This window comes from Anoplopoma fimbria, chromosome 12 (genome assembly GCF_027596085.1).
Source record: "Anoplopoma fimbria isolate UVic2021 breed Golden Eagle Sablefish chromosome 12, Afim_UVic_2022, whole genome shotgun sequence".
Lineage (NCBI taxonomy): Eukaryota > Metazoa > Chordata > Actinopteri > Perciformes > Anoplopomatidae > Anoplopoma > Anoplopoma fimbria.
The window spans coordinates 16,556,186-16,573,475 of NC_072460.1; the positions used below are offsets into that span (position 1 = coordinate 16,556,186).

General features: G+C 38.9%; 1 protein-coding gene across 2 annotated transcripts; it reads right to left on the reverse strand.

The window, feature by feature from the left end:
- Window positions 1–496: 496 nt before the first annotated feature.
- On the reverse strand, window positions 497–11,394 carry pan2 (poly(A) specific ribonuclease subunit PAN2). Of its 2 annotated transcripts, none has more exons than XM_054608534.1 (26): window positions 11,299–11,394; window positions 10,749–11,054; window positions 10,434–10,603; window positions 10,189–10,309; window positions 9,972–10,049; window positions 9,610–9,880; window positions 8,365–8,710; window positions 6,549–6,645; window positions 6,224–6,343; window positions 5,980–6,099; window positions 5,752–5,880; window positions 5,432–5,631; window positions 5,179–5,327; window positions 4,901–5,007; window positions 4,698–4,796; window positions 4,523–4,611; window positions 4,014–4,158; window positions 3,768–3,905; window positions 3,616–3,675; window positions 3,445–3,535; window positions 3,204–3,361; window positions 2,665–2,808; window positions 1,870–2,049; window positions 1,666–1,759; window positions 955–1,146; window positions 497–841 (listed from the first exon to the last, which is right to left on the reverse strand). In XM_054608534.1, exons 2-26 carry the CDS (start codon window positions 11,034–11,036, stop codon window positions 807–809), a joined length of 3,621 nt encoding a protein of 1,206 aa, XP_054464509.1. In that variant the 5' UTR covers window positions 11,037–11,054; window positions 11,299–11,394; the 3' UTR covers window positions 497–806. The 2 variants fall into 2 exon arrangements, with proteins under 2 accessions (XP_054464509.1, XP_054464508.1); XM_054608533.1 differs by having other exon boundaries at window positions 943–1,146.
- Window positions 11,395–17,290: the final 5,896 nt, after the last annotated feature.

The window sequence follows — 17,290 nt, forward strand, 5'->3', positions numbered from 1 at the left end:
AAAAAAGCTCCATGTGACTGACATATTGTCAAACATTACATTGTTGTAAATATTGATGCATGAGCAGCTTTATACTTTACACACATTTTGGTAGTTCAGTCCATAGGTTTATGCAAAAGACTCATCTGAAAAGTCACTTCCCTGCTGTAGGGTAATTTCAAAACATCTGACCTTTTCCCTTTACATTCATTTGTTTAGATGTATCAATGACAAACTCCATTCAAATCACTTCTGAATGCAAGTTGCGACATGTCGACATACAGAGAAGGTCGTGTTGAAGAGGATGTTTGTTCACAAGAGTGGCTGCAAACAGAAAGCACGTTGAGTCAAACAGAACCAGGATGGGAAATCAAGTCTCCATTAGACTACGATCATTCTTTGGAGATCCTAATTGATATCTTATTGATTAGTCAACAATATCTTATGAGCGTACGTTAAAATTTGAATAGATTTCTCACAAATAACATGTTAATAATGTAGAATGTATTTTCCAGTCATTGTATGCTTATGATACATATATTTATTTACATGCACCAAAAAACATGTTGCTTTCTGTGTTTTTTTTAAAAAAAGCCTCCAAAAGCATACATTACAAATTTTCTTTTTCCAAAAACCTTTCCAGGACAAATTTTGACATAATTAAAACTGCTCGGACACCTTGCTGAAGTGGACTGTACGGGCAACAAAGACCTTCATGTACAATGTACACAATGCAAAAATAAATGCAAGAAAGTACAAAATATGACAAAAACTGAACTAGCAGATGTCAATCAAAACTCTGGAGTGGGAAGATGTCACAGAGCAGCTCACAGCCCCATCACAGAGGGAAACACAGCAGCACCTGTTGAAGGAAAAAGAGTGCTTTCAATCTCATGAACTCCTCTATTCTGAACTCATTATCACATCATCAACATCAGCATCAAATTCAATGGTACGTCGTACTTTTTGGGCTACCTTGACCATCTCCGGTTTCCGATTCCGGGACTTTCCAGTCCAGCTGGCGACCTTTTTCGTAGAGTCCCTTGAGGACCTTCCTCACTTCGTCGTTCCCCCCTCCGCGACTCAGCTCCAGGTACTTCCTGTACAGCTGCAGAGCGGTGCGTGCATCCTCTATGCTGTCGTGGGTTTCCCCCTGGATGCTGAGTTCTAGGAGCCACAAAGAAAGAAAAAAAAGGACATTCAGGCTGCATCTCAACCATGAAGCATCAGTTTACTATAGTGATGATGTGGTTTCATTGATTGACAAGCGCTCCCTCCAACCCAGCCCACCACCTCATCCAGCCTCTCCTGTTTGCACCTCGCTACAGGTCTTTATTAACCACAGACTTTTTAAAGGAAGTGAATGTAGTCACTGTGACGTCAGCCATTGGTTACGGTTTTGAAGCCACAAGTTTGAAATTTTGTATGTCGTAATCTTGGTTTTTGGCCGTTGCCAACTTGGTTTTTTGCAACAAGAAGTGATGAGAGGGTGGAGCCCAGTACAACTGACATGTGAGAAGTAGGGTTGTTTTCTTGAAGACTTCAGTACAATCAGATTTCTTTTTGAAAAAAAAAGAGAAACAGCTTCTTTCCTAAGCCCTTTGCTAATCCCAGCGCCGACCCTTTCGCATCACAAGTCATCTGTTTATTATAGCAAAATATTGATCATAGCCACCTTAACCTTACCTAGAAAGTACCAGGCGAGAAATCTCAGAGAAATCATCCTTTTGCGGGGTAAATGGAACAGGTAGACGGTGTCAACGACTTGGTCTTTCAGAACCTTAAAAACAGCAAAGAAACAGACTTAAGTATGTACTTCCATGTACTTCACAGCCAACCCAAATTATCCATTTAAAAACAAAAATCTGACTAAGTTGTGAAATAACGTACCAGTAAATTAATAACCCGAAAGTCCTTCTGTAAGCCGTGACCAACAAAGCGAACTCCTGTGTCAATGAGGAAGCGCAGCTTTAGGTAAGTGGACTTCAGTGTGGTCAAATGCTTTGAGGAAATCTTTGCATCCAGGTCTCCCGGTTTGATGCCAGAATATTGTGTCAAATAGTCGACCACCTGGAAGAACAGACATTCAGAAGTGTTAGGGGCCTACATCAAGAGCGGCTGTTGCACATAATCACGTTAGCAGAAGTACGTTACCTCTTCAGGGTTATTGTTTGACTTTGCAGCTTTCATCACAACTAATAAATACAGTCATTTCCATCAAGTTAGAAGAAAGGCCTCAGTATAGTTTCTGTACAACTAGACAAACACGGAACAAGTGACCCATCATCATGGTCGGAGCAGAATTAAAGATCGGGAAATTCTCTGTGATGCATACTTCTTGTGTGTCAGAAAGATGGAAAGCAAACAAAAGAAAAACACAGTTCAACCTCTGTTGATGTGCTACTCATTTCAGAACTTTCCAGAATTGCTTGATCTGCAGTCTGAACAAATGTCTTCTACTTGAATGCACTTATAAGAGACTATCCTCCATTGTGTACGAGTGTATTATCCTCACTAACAAAAGGACAGACTATTGTCTACTGACAATGAAGGCAACATGATATAGGTAGTGATCAGGAAAAGGTGTAATCCCTGTGTAATACATTATTTGTGAGGTGTATCATGTTTCAATAGTATTCAACACTTCTTTCTCACTGTTTTTTCCCCCCGCTGTTTTACACTCACCTGCTCCTGAGTGGATATGTAGTCATCGATGAAGGGCACCCCCTCGTTGGGCCCCTGACCCCTCACACAGGTGATCCTGGCCACGGACATCTGACTGGGCTTGATGGTCGACTTGGTGCCGTCACTGCGAAGCTCCGCCTCTTCCTGCAAACACGCAGTCATGAGGTTTATTCAAAGTGTCCGACCACAATAAGATGACTTTACAATAAAAAAATAAAATGCATAAGTACGAGCATCAACACACTGTATAATATAGAGATAGTTAGATTACAAAAATAATAATACTCTAAGCAGAGCTCAACAATATTATTTATATTGAGCTGAATCTCGTAAAACTCATAATTATAAAACAATCTATCAGGACATTATTTCTCTTTTTTGGATGTTCATGTCAGATTCTCCTCCTGACAGGATTAATTTGAAAAACACACACAAAGTAAATTATTGATATACATAAACACAGCTTTACAGTAAGCAGGTTACTACAGTGCCTCTGAACATGTTCTACCTGCATAACATGACATAATATCCAGACTCACCTGGTTGAGTGTGACAAACTCAGCGTCCAGCCCCACCAAGTCTCCGGCCTGCGGCATCTCGCTGACCATGAGGGGGATGAAAGTGGCGTGGCTCTTCCTCTGCTTCCGAGCCAACGAGGCCTCCGTCAGCAGCACGCTGGCATCTATGGGATTTTTGACTGAGACAAACCTCAAAGCGTGAGCAGGCAAATAAATGAACACAAACCTACACGTAAAATCTCCAGATTTTTGTCGTCCTTACTGCGGAGGTCGTATTTGGTGTGGTGGTTCCTCTTGGCATAATACAGAATGCCTGGCACTTTCCAGCTCACATCAAACTGGGCAGCTTCAGTCTTTGACAAATAAAAACATAATACTTTGACATGACTGGAAACATCAAATGTCATGAGCATAAATTAAATCAGATATTTACCTTGTCAATTGGCTCAATTAGGAAATCATTGAAGAGGTACCACTGCTGATGTGTGACTCCCTGAAACAGACACAGAATTTACTACACTTTGTCTGAACATTGCAAAAGGAAGTATCTCTCAGACTGTATTTTCTAATCTAAGCTTTACTCACCTCTTTTCTTATATGGTAGGTCTCTCCTACTTTGATGTGCGCAACCAAGTTTCCACCTGTGCGAGCGTCCAGGATGTGAGGCACCGTGACCACCAAGTCGTAGACCGATGCGCCCTCCTCCTCTTCAGCATCACTTAACTGATCGGAGACGATGTAACAAGTTGTTTGTTGCGTGTAAATATTAACACACAAGCTAAAAATCAAGATTCAAAAATTGTGTTTTTAATGAAAATCTTTCTCCTTCACCTCCTCTCCTTCAGGCCAGCTGCTGATCTCCAGTCCCTGACTTTTGCTGATGCACATCTTGAGAGCCAGAGGGATCCAGACGTGTCGCAGATCCTCTGCTCGCGTGTCGAAGGTGATGCCCTCCATATTGCAAATGCCCTCCCCGCTGCATTGGATGTACAGTGACGTGAAAGAGAAGTTAAAGTGGTGTTCAGACCCATTCAACTGATACAAATGATGTTATTTGTAGAGCTGAAACAATTACTCATTCAGTCAATTAATGGGAAACTACATTGATTATCAATTGTTAAAATACATTTTTTCCAGACATGTGAGCCTCTTTTATAAAATTTGACTCTTGTCAGGACAAAAAAAAGCAACTGAAGAGTTCTGGGAAAATTCTTGTTACCATTTTCTGATGTTTTATAGACTAAACAGTTCATTCATTCATTAATCGAAAACATTAATTGATAATGGAAATAATTAATGATGCAAAACTATTTCTTATATTATATTAAAAGAGCTCTTACTCCAAGCACCACTCGGTGGGCATGGGCGGGGGTTCTTTAGGTTTTGGAGGTTCCATTGCTTCTTTCTGCATGGCCTTATTGAAGGCGTACTGTAAACGACAGATATGATATGAATTACATAAAGTGTATTTGAAACAGCCAGGACGGTAATAAAACCAAAATGAATGTCATTTACCTCCGCCTGAACCTTCCAGAATTCCGCCTCTTTAACACTGTTTACCTCACAGTTGATGACCAGAACATCTGGGAGACATCGAATGTTGCGTGTCTGAACCTAAAGTGGCACGCAGAAGCACACGTGATGCAGAAAATACTTAAATAAGACTACAAGAGTATTGTTAGTTAATATGATGTGCCTGAATGGGAGCTGTAACTCACTGTGGGTTGATACTTCTCACAGTTTTCACACCACGCCTGAGTGCTCTGCTCCAGACAGATGCTTTTCTTCAAGATCTCAGCAAAGTCATATTCTTTTACTGTTTTTTCTGACGAGTCAAAGTGAGATGAGTATATTGTCAATAGTTATTTATCATTATTTACTTTTATTTGGCACCAGGTTATCCATACACTTGTCTAACAGGGCCAAGCTTGAGGAACATGATAACTGCACAACACTATCTATAAAACAGCAGCTTGAAAGAGTACTTTGAACTCACCTTGAGAGTTCTGTTCGGGGTAATGCATGGTGAAGAGTAGCGAGAGGGAGGAGCGGACCGTCTCCTTGCCACAGCGACACAGGCTGCTGTTCTCAACTTCACATCCAAAGAGTTTTCCGATGGCGGACTCACCAGAAGAACCCAGAGAACTGCAAAAATGTGTCTTACACATTAGTGATCATCTTCACATCTTCCCTAATTTGTACCTAGAATACCTCCGGACACATTTTCTATTTCTGTCGGCTGCTCTGACCTGCTGCTGGCTCCCCTGTAGGCCTGTGGGCCCTCCTGCTCCTGCGTCTCCTGGTGGAGCTGGGTGAGGATGAAGCGGTTCCAGCTCTGGATTAAGCGACCGAGTCTGGCCTTCCCCGTTTGCTCATCTGAGTCTGCGAGGATCAGACCGAGCGCTGAGGCTTCTGGGATGGTACGAAACGCTCGGAGGAAGTTACTGGCCTTGAGGAGGAGGAGAGGTTGGATTAAGGGAATCTACACAGGATACAATGCGTACTTGCAACACAATGTCGATTAGGGATCGACCTACTGTTATTTAGAGAATTATTAACAAACAGCTACCTGACATGGATCTCCTCGTGACAAATCCAACATGTGGAAGAGGAAGCCAAGCTCACAGGCCAAGCAAAACTCCTTCTGGCACAAATGATTTTGCACTATACACCGGATTGGCTCCAAGAAATATAATACCTAACGGGCAAACACAGAAACAGGAGAACAACAACTGAGCATGGGTCAAAGAAAACAACAACTAACTTAATTTTACTAAAAACCTTCCTAGTTTCTTACCTGGATCATGCAGTTGCAGTAGGCATTGGGGATGTGAGGCTCCAGACCAGCAAACAAGGTTCTGTTGTAATGTTTGAAGTCAAAGTCCTCCAGTCCAAGTTTAGAATATTTAATTGTGACCTGATCCAGCACAAAAGATCAAACATATTTTCACACACAGCAACAGCAAACAAATGATTAAAAGATAAACAAAAATTTCCAACAGTGCTGTTATATGAAAAATTATAAAGTTGTTGAGTCCAACCTTTCTGTACTTTTTCGGCACCATGTAGAGATGTGGCTCTTCATCACGTCCAATTGGTGATTCAGGGACCTGGTTGTAATTATCATAATCAAGCTCCACATCTTTAATTTTGTAAGGAACCTGAAATGAGACAGGAAAATTGATAGTAGATTGTTGAAATCTATGTATGAATGCGACACTGAACACAGCAAAAAAAATTGTTTGCGGAAATTACACTATATTAAGATTGTTTACATAATGTTTTTTGTTGCATTTGACAGCTTTACAACAACAAAAAGGCTATTGTGAAGTAGTTTAATATCTACATTGTTTGTTTTTGACATGCCTGGTTCCGAGGGCGGGTACGAGGATTTGCTGCATAACCAATGAACCCAACAGTTTTCATGGTGCGCAGGATTTCTGGGTCCACAGGAGGAGCTCGTCTGTTGGAAAGAACAATAATGGGCCTCATTCAAGAACCTCTTGTAGGAACAGATTTGGTCGTAACTAAACACAATTTACAAGTCGTCCAGACTTTTCATAGGAGTAATGTGAAATTAGTCTGCTGTTATCCAAGCCAAAGTTCAGTAAGAATTGCATGTTTAATTAATTTCTGAAGCAATTTCAAGTTTGAAAAACTTAAATTACACTGTTTGACTCTGCAATTTGAATCAAGGCTAATTTAATTGTAAATATATTAATTTGCATTTGAATAAGAATTTAATGTTATTGTATAAAACTACAATATCAATATGAAAATGTCAAACTGCAAAATGACTCAAATGATTTGACCCCCGCCCGCCATTCTCATTGATTGCTTTGATGTGGCGAGACATTTTCATATCAAAACATTTCTTCTCTGTTTTCAGTGACAGTGAGACAATCAGGTGACACAGCGTTGACGGCAGTTTTTCCCCATTTCTTGGCTTTAGCAGGTCTAGTATTTCTGCTGCTGACGCTGACAAAGTTATTGACTTTCCTCTGTGGAACTCTGAAAGCAGCTCTGGGGCAGGGCGTTTAGCCTTAAATAGTATCATTGGGGCGTTAATTATAGTAATTCAAATTCTCATAAATGCTTAGGTGTAATTAATCATGTCTTCGCTGGTCATTACATAGTTATCTGAAGTTGGGGGCATTTGATGAATCCGACGTGGCACACGCATACAAACCCACAGTAAGAAAAAAATTAGGAGAGAGTTGAGATAAGAATGCAAAAAAAAAAGTTATTGCATGAGGTCCAATGTTATAAGATGAAAAGTATCATTTAAGTATCAATGAGGATTGACTCATAATAAAAAAAAAGATGCAATGAAGATCAACAGTACCACAAACTACAGCTTCCAAAATGGCCTAGTTGAATCACCAACACCAAAATTACCAAAATTACCTTCATAAAGGGATTTTATTGCAGGACTTTTGTATTTCATAAACGGGAAACTTACTGACTGATCTTTGATATGAAAAAAATGTATTAAGTATCACATGACTGCGCTGAGTAATGAGACACTTTGATACAGATTATAATATGCTATGTGAGGAGCAGCAGTCCACATTCAAATTTAGGTCACATTTGCCAAAGTTTAATACTTTTATTTAATCTGGGGAAACTACATTCAAATCAGATTGTATACCCATTAAGTGGTGATGTAATATGTAATGTGTCTCAGTGTGGCCGCTCAAATTGTGTTTCACGTTGCTCCAAATGTGATTCACAACATGAAATAAAGTGAAGATGTGAGATCATAGATCCCAGTTTGATATTTTGATAAAACTGGCACTGTTGCTTATTTCTGCTATTGTCAACAAATCTCATGAAAAGACCAGTGTCTATCTCTCAGTACTTTCCAACTTCCCTATCTTGCCTGTGGCACTCCCAAGCCTATGGGTTCTTGGTCCCAAGCCTATGGGTTCCTACTGAAGACGTAAATTCTTAAGATCTGGTCACAAATATTAGTTACATTTTTAACAAAGACAAAATCATTTCCTAAAACAGCTGGGAGTAAATGGTGTATTTGCTGGAGACAATTTTCAGACGCAGATTTGATGTGTTTTTAAAAGTTTGTGGACAAACAATGTAAGTGGTGTGACTTTTATGTAGTGTTGCCATTGCCAGTCATGCAAAATCAGCTGAGGTAAAGATATAGTACTTGTGACTGTGTTACCTGGGGCTGGGTGTAGCCATTGCAGCGGACCAGTCTGACAGCAGATGCTCTGTGCTGGTCAGCGGCGTGGGGATAATCGAGAGGGGCAGCAGATCGTGGTTCCAGTCCAGCTGAGGCAGCGTGTCCACAAGGCAAGGCAGAGCAAACTCTGTCTCCCGGGAGTAGTCATTAAAGGAAACCTCTGGAGCGTCAGACCACAGGTGAACACATCCCCCCGAGTCCCCGAAGGCCAGGGCTTGTTTGCTGGCCGATACATCAAAACTCATGAGCAGCTGGCCCACGGTGTTGACGTGAAAAATGTCCGCCATATTGGCGAGACCAGTGGGCTCACAGAACTGGCACTGACCTGGACAAAGAAACAGGATTTGGAACATTATTCTCAAGATTCATGTGTCAGTACTGAGAAATCATTTTCACTCATTTACCTAAATCCTGGTAAATGTAGCCTGAAGATTCATTCTCAAGTAACACTATTTAGAAAACACTTCAGCCGTGACTTAGGTATCTAAGTGTGATGTTAAATCTGAAATCTTGATGTTCCTATAATGAAGACTATGTGTCACGTTTATTGACCAAACTCTCAAGGAGAAATAAGTCTACAAACACACCAACTACGGCAGTGATTCCCAAAGTATCGGTCGGGTCCCACAGGTGGGTCGCAGGGGATTTTTAGCATTCTCAAAATAAATTTGCACAATTTCATCCCTAGTCTTTTTTTAAAACACTTATATCTGCAGTACACATTTGAGCCACATGAGGGAGCCTGAATGATTAAAATAAGATAATCCTTTATTAGTCCTGCAGCGGGGACATATACAATGTTGTAATGTTCGTATTGTTCTGATTATTGTAGCCTACTTATAAAACTGAATCTTATATGAAAAGCTAGCATACATTCTGTTTGTTTTACTGATGAGAAGAAAAAATAAGAGCATGTTAACTTTCTCTAAATTAATTAATTTGATCTCATTCATAATTCTTTTTTATAAACACATGCATAAAACAAAGTTGTAATTTATCAAATGTTTGTCTCTTGGAAGTGGCTTGCTTATCTATTCAAGATAATATAAGGTGATGCAGAAATGCAGATAAAATGCTCATGAACTTTGCAATAACACACAAATTTGCTCTTCTCACGATTTATAGTAAAGGCCTACTGTGAATTGGGTTGCGATGGTTTGGCATTTTAAAAGAGAGGGAAACACCAAACTACAGAACTTTGACCCCACATTCCCCAGCTGATACCTGTCTGTGAGATGATCGCCAGGCGTGACGTGTAGGTCGGAATGAAGCGCAAGAACAGAGGGTCCACATGCACCTGAAGTGGGGTTACTGCTCGCATCATACGAAGGTCATACACCATGAGGAATCGGTCGCATGCCAACCCGTTCATTCCTCGGCTGGAGAATCCACACGCAGCCAGAAGGTTTCCATGCACGTCAAAATCTGAGAGGCTGCCAGAGAACGCATCAAACTCGTGCTCTGTTTTGAAGCTACGCAAGTCCCGAAGGGTAATCTGTTTTCAAGAAGAGAGTGAATGTGAATGATGTGTTAGCCAGAAAAAAAAAAGTTTATTTAATAAAATGATTTGATCAAGTCGTCCTTGCCTTGCCAGAAGTGTGACCACAGAAGAAGAAACGACCGGTTTGGCGCATAATTGCCACTCCAGGTACATCAACATTGAACTGGCGAGTACACACGACAAGAAGGTAAACAGTCAATCACTTGCTTACATGTTACTTTATATAATGTGAGAATTTATGTCATGCGTTCCAGTGCTGCACTATAGATACTATGCAGATAGATGCATTGATAATCTCTCACCTTTTGGGTTTCTTGAACCGTATTCAAGTCAAGTTCAATCGCATAGTTTTGCAGCCCACCCATGAGCAAGGTGTTGTTATCAGTCATGAGGAGACTGTGCATATCAGCTCCTTCATCCATCCTGGAATGTAAACATACAGAATAATGAATTCTGTGAGTGATCACATTATTTTACGGCTGCAGTTTGTCAACAATCTATCTCTGCACCAGGACAATAGTCCCAGTCAATACTTTGTGACACTTACGGGTAATCAAACATAACAAGGCCCCCGCGAGTGTGGCATTTGAGGTTACACTTGGAAAGGAACAGGACGCCTGTTTCCAAACTCTGAATGTGTCGGATGTCATCTGATGTACTCGCTTGGAAAGAGGAATGGCGGCCCATTGTAGGTCCAAAGAATGAGGTGACATGACCCTAAAGGGAATGATTAAAGGAATAAGATAGAATAACAAAGTATTTACATTCAACATAAGGCAGACTGTGTCTTTCAGAAACATGCAGGATGTACTATACTTTTATTTAGCCACTATTTCCCATCAGAACCATATAATAATCTTACTCTGTGGTTTCCCATCCATAGCATTTCCTCCTGGAGATCAAAATGCGTCGCTGTGACTGGGATGCCACCTTCTGAAACTGCACTGTGTAGTTCAGAAAACATCCCCTCCATGAGGTGCACAGGCTCGGGACCTGACACGGCGAGTCCCTCTGGGTCCAGCTCCACACCCTGCATTAGGTTGGGGTTCAGGTGGGGGTCCATGGAGGGCTCCATCACCGCTTCCAGGGTCCCGTGGAGGCTGGACTGGTACTCACCCATCCCCGCGTCCAGACCGTCAAAGTTCATCATGAGTGAGTTACAATCAACCTGCAGATGAATGACAACTTATGTTCAAATATGGGTCCATGCCTTCAGACTTATTCTAATGTTAGCTTGGCTAGCAGCTAGCAGCTAGCCCCAGAAGTTAGCGGTGTTGCTAACTGCTAGCCACAGTGAGCTAGTATACATTACTGAAACGCATCAACGTTGCGGAAAGCTAAGCTAACGTTTCTTCATGTGTTTTTTTATGAATAGTAAAGACTTTAAATATCAGTAGAAAGTTTACACCGACCTTTTATTGTGATACGAAAGGAGTCCATGCTCACTTCATTCACAACAACAACACACAACACAAATACTATAACCCTCACACGAGCACTTCCGGGGCAAACAGGGGTGCGTTCAAGAGCAGCAGTGTTTGTAAGAGGTCAGAAACTAAGTACATTTAATCAGGTAACTAAATGTACAGTAATTAAGGGCAATTTAGTGATACTTTACTTTAGTATTTTTATTTTATGATAATATGAACCTCCACTTTATACTCACAACATTTGGCTGACAATATTTATTCAATAGAGTCAATAATTTACAAACTGCAAATCCCATGTACAGTACCAGTCAAAAGTTTGGACACACCTTCTCATTCAATGGTTTTTCTTTATTTCTTTATTTATTTTTTTCTACATTGTAGATTAACATTGAAGACATCCAAACAATGAAGGAACACATATGAAATTATGTGGTAAACAAACAAATGCTCAACAAACCAGAATATGTTTTATATTTTAGATTCTTCAAAGTAGTTGAATGAGAAGGTGTGTCCAAACTTTTGACTGGTACTGTATACATTTATATGTCAGTTTATTATAAATGTATAATAGTATTTTTCACCTTGGTATTACTACTTTTACTTTGGTTAAAGATCTGAGTTCTTCCTCCATCACTGGCTATTAGTTTGAGATAACTGGATGAACTTCAAATTTTTAAGAGCTGAAACCGTTAGTAAATGAATCTATTAGATGATCAACAGAAGATTAATCTGAAGTTATATCAATGATTAATAAATGTTTTATATCATATTCAACGAATAACCTTTGAGTTTTGAACAGTTGGTTGCACAAAAAACTTTATATACATTTTATAGGCCCCACATTTGATTGATTAATTGACAAAATAATCAGCAGACATATTGTTAACGATTAATAAGTTTAAAGGCCTTAAAAATGTGCCCTGTGTCAGATTTTTGTTTTAAAACCATTAATATTTAAATTACAAGTGCATTTACGCATTGCATATTTCATTCCTTTTGATTAAAATACCACAAACTAATGGACACAAAACAAACAGTATGGTATTCCAGCACTGGTGTGCTTGATGGTTTCTGTGGCTCAGGAGAAACTATAAGGAATCTGTTCCAAGCCCAGTATCTTGGACAATTCTGTGCCTCATGATTTATATTCTTATGTTCAGTACAACCCAGTATGAAGTGTTGACTTTGTGTAGTGAGGCAGGATTTGCCTCACTACACATTGTCAACATTGGGGCGGTGATTGAACGTCTGGCTTTAATAGAGAAGATCTGGGTTTGTTATTGTTGCAAATCTGATGAATCAATGGATGAATCTAGCCCTGGTCGTAACACTGCAAATATTACCTTTAGTATAAAGATAGTCCATGCACAACTTCTCAAAGATTGCCCCGTAAAAGTGACAAAATTAGCAGCATATTTAGGCTATATATATTTGTTTTTTAATTTGAATTGAAGTTGTAGCAGGCTACCAGTAGTCTTTTCCTCTTTACCAACATTTTAAATGATAAATATATGACAAGAAAGTATGCTTCCTTAATTTGTTTGATCATACTGTTTAGTACACTTAATGAGTCAGTTGCGGACATATTACCACAATAAAGAACATAAATGGGGAAGATTAAGGAAGCAAAAAATATCTTAAGCCTTCCCATGTCATTTCCTTTCTCTGTAAAAAACAAAAAAATTCAGTTGAAAGGCAAAGGTTTTTCTCTGGTACAGAAGAGGGGCAGATTGTGGACACATATGGAAAGTTTGTCCGATCTATGAGGAAAATTTAGTTCATTATCACCCTGAAATGTAAAGGTTAATCTCACTTCCTCGACACGGACATCAATGTGAAACCTGATTAGAACACATTGATGTTAATTGGTGTGTCACACTAGTGTTTTGTGTCACAAGCGCTTGAGTTGTATCACAGGTGTAAATAATTAAAAAATAATTAAAAGAGAAAGAAAAAAGAAAGTAAAAAAAAAAAGAATATTGAATATACTATGTCATTAAAGCTACTCAAAATTGATGACTGGAGATCAGGAAAATATATTAAATTTAAAAAGTAGAGGAATATTGGAATATAAATTACATTGTTCATATAGCCAAAGGTTCATTTTACTTTAAATATTGTGATGACAACACACAATAATTGTCTTTTTCAGTGGAAAGTAACTATTTGCATGTACTTAAGATCAGTACTTACGTTCAATTCTGACATACTTGTACTTTATCTGAGTATTTCAATTTTACGCTACTTTACAGTACCAGTCAAAAGTTTTGACACACCTTCTCATTCAATGGTTTTTCTTTCTTTTTTTTAAAAACAAAATTCTACATTGTAGATTAATATTGAAGACATCCAAACTATGAAGGAACACATATGGAATTATGTGGTAAACAAACAAATGCTCAACAAACCAGAATATGTTTTATATTTTAGATTCTTCAAAGTAGTTGAATGAGAAGGTGTGTCCAAACTTTTGACTGGTACTGTACACTGCAGTCTATCTCTTAGGTAAATTAACTTTTTTGTCTCCTACATTTATTTGACACTTACTATTTACCTTTTACATATAAAAAGACATATGCTATACTAACATGACATGATACTAATAATCTACCCACTAGTAGCTACAAAGCATCTCAAATGGATGAGCTACAACATGAAAATGCTCTTAAATGTACAATAGAAACAGAATAACAATCTATAACACTTTCAAAGAATACAATATGCATAATGATAAGAACGTATTTTTTCCTTTTGATACTTTGCTGATAACATCAGACTTTACTTGCAATGGAGTCATTTTAGATGATGGTATTTATATGGCTTATCTATTCTACTCTTCTTCCCTTTTTGTGTTAACCGACAATTACCTCATATGATGTAATTATTATGAACTCGTATTGCCCAATCTTCCCGCCTGTGAAACGTGAATATGGATCTGCACTCGACATGAACTCATCTCTGCATAAAAACCCCACGCATCACTGCTTATTTAAGCAGCACGAATCAGCAACACTCACATCACTCACAGGGTCGAGCTCACAACAGAGGGTACTCAGCGGACACAGCTCACTAAAACAAACCTTACAACAAGCATCATGGACTTTTCTTTCGCCTCTCTCGCCTCTCTTTTCTTGCTGTTGGCGGCTGCATCCTGCGCTCCATCCGGGCACTCTGCACAAGACGCATGCGGGGATGTGCGGAGCAGCTCTCTGGAGCTCAACGACGTTGCTCGAACTGTTTCAAAAGAGGTAAGTTTGTTTTTAATGTATTTAATTATTTGGAATTATTAATGCAAAATAGACCGCAAAACATTGAAAATAACATTTCTATAAAGCCTCATAATGTGTTTTGTATGAATGTTATACGTTTACAAATGTGTTTTTAGGTTATACCATGAATGAAAACTTTTTTTTAAGTGTTTGCTACCAGCAATATATTTAAATGTTTAATTTCACTGACTATCATTAGTGGTAAATTAATTAAATACAAGTCAATCAAGAGGGTCTTTTACAGTATGCAGTAATATGAATACAGACTCTCCATGTTGACTTAAATTATGCAGTTCATACCAGCATTTACTGATTGACATTTTTCCTATTTTTATATAATGCAACATTTTTACTGAGCATGTGTGTCTGAAATGGTTTCTAGGCACGAAATGGATCCAAAGATGAGACAGATTTCTCCACTGCACTCGATTGGATGGAGGCGAAAGATATGTGTGACCCTGAGACCCTCAAACAGAAGCCTGCGGTAAGCAATACATATCACATTAATGCGTCTATTGTATCAGTGACAGCAACACGTTCATGGACGTAAAACAATGAGATCCTGATGGTGATGTGAGTTCTAAGTCTTCCTCTTCCTCTCTCCTTCCTCAGATATGCATTGGGAAAATATCCAACGTCCTAACGAGCTACATCGCTGCAGTGGATAGGGTTGCTGGATTTCAAAGCTGCTCAGAGTTTGTCATCAAAGTGAAGCCGGCATTGCAAAAACTGCACAAAGACATGCACAAATGTGTGAAGTCGAGTGCAGGGATAGATCACCCGATGGTAAGCCCAGTGGCTCGAGATTAATGTACCAAAATGTCCAATAACCTTTTGGAGACACAGCTTAACTTCCATGTATCAGAGTCAGAAATCTGTGCAGCCTTTTTCCAGATAAAAGTGGACAAAAGTTTCATGTTTTTTTTCTGTTTCTACAGGAGTCGCACAACAGTAAAGAGGAGACTCACCCCTTTGATCGCTGGCAGCAGGATCTGCTGTGCCACTACACCATGGACAGACTGTCCTCCTTCTCCATCCTCAGCGCTCGAGTCTTTGCTGTGGGTGATCCGGCTCTTCACGCAGAGGGCTCAGCTCAGAAATGCATGTAGTGCATGAAATGTTTGCTGACATGCAGCTGTTAATTGAACAAAAATATATTGTGTGATCACATTGATCAGAATCTTTAGTACTGCCTTCGGTGGCTGATGATGAATCTACAAAAGTGTTTCTATTCTTGTTTCTCCCATGTTTACATGGAACGTATTTCCAATGGAATTATTATCTAACTTATCTAAATTATCTAATATTTATTCAAATCATATTTAATGTATTTATTTATTGATATTTATTGAAATATGCTGTTATCTCTATGTATCTTTTTATGCAGAATAAATAAAATATTCATAGCAAACAATATGGCTTTCATGTTATGTGTTGTGGTTCATAAATTATGTCACATTATTTTTTATACCGTTGTTCCTTCCACTGTAAAGATAAAATAAGATAATCCTTTATTAATCCTGCAGCGGGGGAATTACAGCAGCATAGAGATAGTGCAAACAAGAGACATAGTAAAAAAAAAACAAGTAAATAAGTAATAAAAGCAATAAAACAGGAAAGAATATTGAATAAGTAAAAAAATCCACAATAACTAAAAATATTATATATACAGACAGAATAATTATAGTATTGCACAGTGTATTTATATTGCACAGATTTTTTTAGTGTTTTGTGGGACAATTATGATAAACAATGTCTCATTAAGGAATGAAAGGAAGTTACCTGCACTTTCTGTGAGTGAGTACCCAAAACAACACCCGGACAAATGTGCTGAGACAAGAAGGAAGCTGTGCTTTCCTAAAACACTCCTGTTGCTCTCTGGAGATCCACAGCTTCCTGCATACTTCCTACCAGTCAGTGCCTCTATTATAATGCTCGGTTGAGTTCCTTTACGCACTCTGATTATGCAATGTTGTGTTAGTAGTAATTCAATGAAAAAACAGGAACGTGGGGGAAGAGGAAGTAGCAGTGGACTCAGCATAAAGGTACCGGATTGCTCAACAAGGAAGTTTGTTTTCCGGCCAACAAAGCCTCTCATCCAGCCTTCAGGGTAAAAACTCCCACATGTACTGTTCTCATCGGCAGGTGGAGTGTCGTCATATCTGTCATAGCCCAAAACGGTTATTTAGCATCTATCAGAATAGTGATATGCTCAAATAAGTTGCACGGGTGAAAAGAAAGAAATTGAAAAATAACACAACAATGGTTAATGTTATATAGCAAAGCATATAACAAGGTGCACTAGCGTCTCTTTGAAGCTGTAATGCTCATCCTAAAGAAAAACAAACTCTTCAGGTCCTACATTAGTTTTTGATTTTTAGCCGACATGATGAAGTCAATGTAACGTTGAACCAGAAGGAAGATCTTTCTCAACCTTTATGAGAAGGGTTTATTATGTTGTGAGCATGAAAAAGGGATTTGCCGGTAATATTACTGTAGCTCGCGTTTGCATGACGATGATGCAAGCAGAAAGGTCAGTGTGTAACAGTAAGTCACCTGTGAGATTTAATGATGTCATTTATAGCGTAGGAAATCCTACCATCATCCTACCACCATTCATTTCTGCTCATCATCATAATTGATATGTTATCAATTATGATGATGAAAATATCAATTATTATATTTACACATAAAATGTCTATATA